General features: G+C 30.9%; 1 protein-coding gene across 1 annotated transcript; it reads left to right on the top strand.

Moving 5' to 3' along the window:
* The first annotated feature begins 317 nt into the window (after positions 1 to 317).
* LOC139849913 (replication protein A 70 kDa DNA-binding subunit B-like) lies at positions 318 to 2,831 on the top strand. Its single transcript, XM_071839526.1, has 10 exons — positions 318 to 446; positions 578 to 845; positions 931 to 1,030; positions 1,110 to 1,237; positions 1,453 to 1,562; positions 1,649 to 1,860; positions 1,941 to 2,055; positions 2,141 to 2,332; positions 2,429 to 2,494; positions 2,667 to 2,831. Exons 1-10 carry the CDS (start codon positions 318 to 320, stop codon positions 2,829 to 2,831), a joined length of 1,485 nt encoding a protein of 494 aa, XP_071695627.1.
* The last annotated feature ends 1,413 nt before the right edge of the window (positions 2,832 to 4,244 follow it).

Here is a 4,244-nt window from a genome sequence, read left to right as displayed (position 1 = left end):
CCCAACACTATATGTCGGCTCATGTATTATACAGCATACGAATTAATAATGCACGCCTTCTGAATTGATACATACTAAATAATGCACGCTTCAGAAACAGATACAGACTGAAAAAAGATACATACGCCGTCTGAATTGATGCACGCCTTTTACCCAAATCAAAAGACACCCTAGAAAAACCAAATGACCATGAATTCTTTCAATTCCAATGAACCTTTTCAGATTTATACATTATATAATAACCTAAACCCTCAACTACATCCTCATCCTCTAAACTCTATCTATTCCATTACTTTTGATTATTGCTCTTACTCACGATGTCGCTAGAGAAATACGATTACATTTCAGAGATTGAAAATGTCAAAAGCTCATGGAAATTGAAAGTTAGAGTTCTTAGTATTTGGAAGATGATGTACGAACTTCAAATGATTGTGATGGATGAAAAGGTATATCTCCAGACTTTGAAAAATCTGTGATGTTGTTATGCTGTTAAATTTATCTTTTATTATGTTGTTAATACATGTTTGATTTCAACTTAGAACTTCATGTTTACTTTATATATACTTCTATCATGTAGTGTGACAAAATCGGTGCTGTTGTGAAACAAGCATTATGTCCAGACTTTGAGAAGGATTTGGAAGTAGGTGCAGTGTTCATGATAAGTAGATTTGGTGTGGGTGATAACAAAGGAAAATACCCAGTTTATATGCATAAGTTAAAGCTCAATTTCTATCGTAATACAAGTCTCAGGAGGGTGTGTTCTTTTTATGGCCCCAAAAATGCCTTCCAATTTATGCCATTCAGTCAAGTCTGGGATAAAAAGGATCACCCTAACCTTTTAATTGGTACAAAACCTTATCTTCTTTGTTTGTAATTTTTTACATATATGCATGTAATAAATCATAAATCATTTCTCTATGTGTATTTTAGATCTCATAGGAAGAATTGTGGACTGTGGTGATTTAAAACCTTATGAAAAAGAAGATGGAGGAGAAGGAAAGCGTTTGAACATTGAAATTGAGGATGCTGAGTACGTTTTTAATGATTTTTATCTTTATATTCGATCAACAAAATGATGACTTTCCTAATACATCTTTATTATTATGTAGTAATTTGAAGTTAAAATGCACATGGTGGGATGAATATGCACAACAGATGCATGATTTTATTGATGGAAACAAAAATGGAGGTCCTGTTGTTCTTATAATTCAATTTGGTAAAATAAAATACTGGAAAGGTAGGCTCAATATTTATTTCATGAATAAACTTTTTCCAGCTATATATGCATCTAATATTTTTTCTACAATTGTCGTCTGATGATGTTTTTTGTCCTCACAGCTAAAAAAGAATTAACCATCCAGAATGCATATTTATGCACAAAACTATATATCAATCCCGATTTTCCTGAAGTTGTATAGTTCAAACAACTTTTTAGCTCCAAAATTGGTACAGCTTCATCCTCTCAAGGTGCAGGTCAGCTTTCTTCCAAGGTTCAGTCTGTTCATGATGATTTTCTTACAATGCCAAAAATGACTATTGGTGAAGTAATAGATGCAACAAAGGTATCAACATAATAAAACAATGTGCTTTAGATTATTATTTTTAACTTTATATGTTTCTTCACAATCTTTTAAATGCAATTTTTTAGCCTGCTATTTGTGTTGTCCTCGCTACCATAACGAGTGTGGAGGAGAGGCCTGGTTGGAATTACATTTCATGTAGAAAGTGTAAGAAGAAGGTGGTTAAGAAGTCTGCATTTGATCTAGAGAGCATTGAGGAGAGTGTAGGAAAAAATGATGAGGATGATGGTAAGTTGTATTGTTCTAAGTGCAAAGGTGTGGCATCTTCGGTGGTTCCAAGGTATCAGTAGTTCATGTTATATTTGTTTTTTATCTCCGTTTGTCCATTCCAAATCTAAAATGTGCATATTTGTTTAATAGTTACAAAGTTCAAGTTCGAGTGCAAGATGGTTCCGATACCACATCATTTGTAATGTTTGATCGTGAAGTTACTAAATTACTGCGCATGAGTGCTGTTCAATTAATTGAAAAACAAGTATATTTAGATGTCCTTGCCTATTTTTTATAATAATTATTGTTAGATGTTTTACTGATCACTATTTTTTTTTAACTAAACTAAGATTGAAGAAGGAGATGAGGATACCCTACCTGGTGTGTTTAAAACTCTGGAAGAAAAAAGGATTTTATTCATGATAAATGTGTCAAGTTACAATATTGACACAGTTTACCAGGTTTACACAGTTACAAAAATTTCTAATGATCCAAGCATTATGGCTGAGTTTGATAACAACCAACCTGGTGATGATGATCAGGTATTTGATTCTAAAAGGTCAAACTAAAGATTACGATTGTTTAGATATAACTATCTGACTACTACTAAATGAGACAACTACTAAATGAAATGTCAGGATGATGACCATGGTGGTGATTTTGAAAAGGCAGGTAATTCGAACACTGGATTTTTGACACTCAAGGTAGTAATCCCATCTCATTTCACTTTACGTGTCTATGCTGATGCAATTACTATTCGTACAAATTTGTCATTACAAATAACATTATTGGTCTTGAGAGTATGATATATTCATCACTGATTTAGTTCTTTATCATTTATTCTAACTTGATGTTTTTTATATAATTTGTTTAAAGGATGTGACATCGTATACCGGCGATTCATCCAATGCTTTGGAGGCTACTTCTGAAACAGCTGCCAGCCCTCTAAAATGCCCAGTTGATGCAGTTGAGGATGATGGTATTGGTGAGAACTCAAGTACCAAGAAGAAGATGTTTGTTCCAGTTAAAATTGAGAAGTAATGAACTTGAAGATGTTGTTTTCCTTTTGTACCTTTATCATTCAGTATTTTGAGACTCTAGATTTGGTTTATCGTTTCTGATCATGGTTGTGTTGAATGGTTTTTAAAAGCTTTTGAGTTATTTATTTTGTTGAACTTGATGGTCTATGCTGAATGGTAATTGGGTGTTGATCATATTCATTCAATTTGCAACTAGAACTTGAAAATCATTATTTGTTATTATGTCAAGTTTAGCTTGATGTATGATACATTAGCTTGATGTGTGCAGATTCTTGGCTTGGTCTTGCCATCATGTATATGCCAATCTGGAAAAAAAAAAAACTTATAAATAAAGCAAATTTAAACCATTCTAAGTTTCAATAAGCTAAATGGTAGAGGATGTAAAGTAGGTAAAAGTTGTCACTTTTAGCCAAATCTATACATTTATTAAATTGTGATTTATCTTTTCAAATATTATTTGATTTTCAATATTAATCATGATTAATCTTTTTAATGAAGATATTCTTCTTTCCAAGATATATCATGACCTGTATTTCTAATTTCAAGAGATTTAGATTTACATAGTTTGACTACACATAAAAAGTTGAAAACGTATAGTGGTGTATATGCCAATCACTTATTTAATTCCCATCATTAATTATGATTAAACCAAATCTATACATTTATTAAATTGTGATTTATCTTTTCAAATATTATTTGATTTCCAATATTAATCATGATTAATATTTTTAATCAAGATATTCTTCTTTCCAAGATATTTCATGACCTGTATTTCTGTAACGATCCGGATTTTTCCGATCTTTTATACCTATGAGATTAATATTTACATAAATTAAACCTTACCAACATGATAAGTAATCTAAATTGTTGAGATTTATGTTTTTAAAAAGAGTTTTACACAACGTTTGACCGTCCAATTTGACCGATGATATCACGAACTATATAACAAACGATAATTATACGTTTGTGTATATATATGTATTTATATATATTTAACATGATCTAAGAATAGTTTAACATATCATTGTGTACTAATAACAATAAGTTATAAGTATACTTTGAGACTACTAACTTAAGTTTTCAAAATGATAACTATACGTAACGTTATTTGACATATATACCTTTAACCTATAATACTTATACAAGTATCGTATAAATATGTATTTAATCACTTTTAAAGGGCTTATATACATAAAACAATATAAGTATATTTACAAAAGATAGCTATATTTGAATTCTCATTCCGTTTCCTCAAAATTTCTACACGTATACCTAGAGTATATGTACTCGTATCATACCCAGCTTCTATACGTATTTACTATTAGTATATACACATCACAATCACTTTATTAGCAGCCATGAGTCAGCCAATTTTGGATCTTAGCATGCATGATTAATCAATTTGGCATATTAC

This window comes from Rutidosis leptorrhynchoides, chromosome 5 (genome assembly GCF_046630445.1).
Source record: "Rutidosis leptorrhynchoides isolate AG116_Rl617_1_P2 chromosome 5, CSIRO_AGI_Rlap_v1, whole genome shotgun sequence".
Taxonomy (NCBI): Eukaryota; Viridiplantae; Streptophyta; class Magnoliopsida; order Asterales; family Asteraceae; genus Rutidosis; species Rutidosis leptorrhynchoides.
The sequence above is the reverse complement of the archived record's forward strand: the minus strand, read 5'-3'. Positions and strand labels throughout refer to the sequence as shown.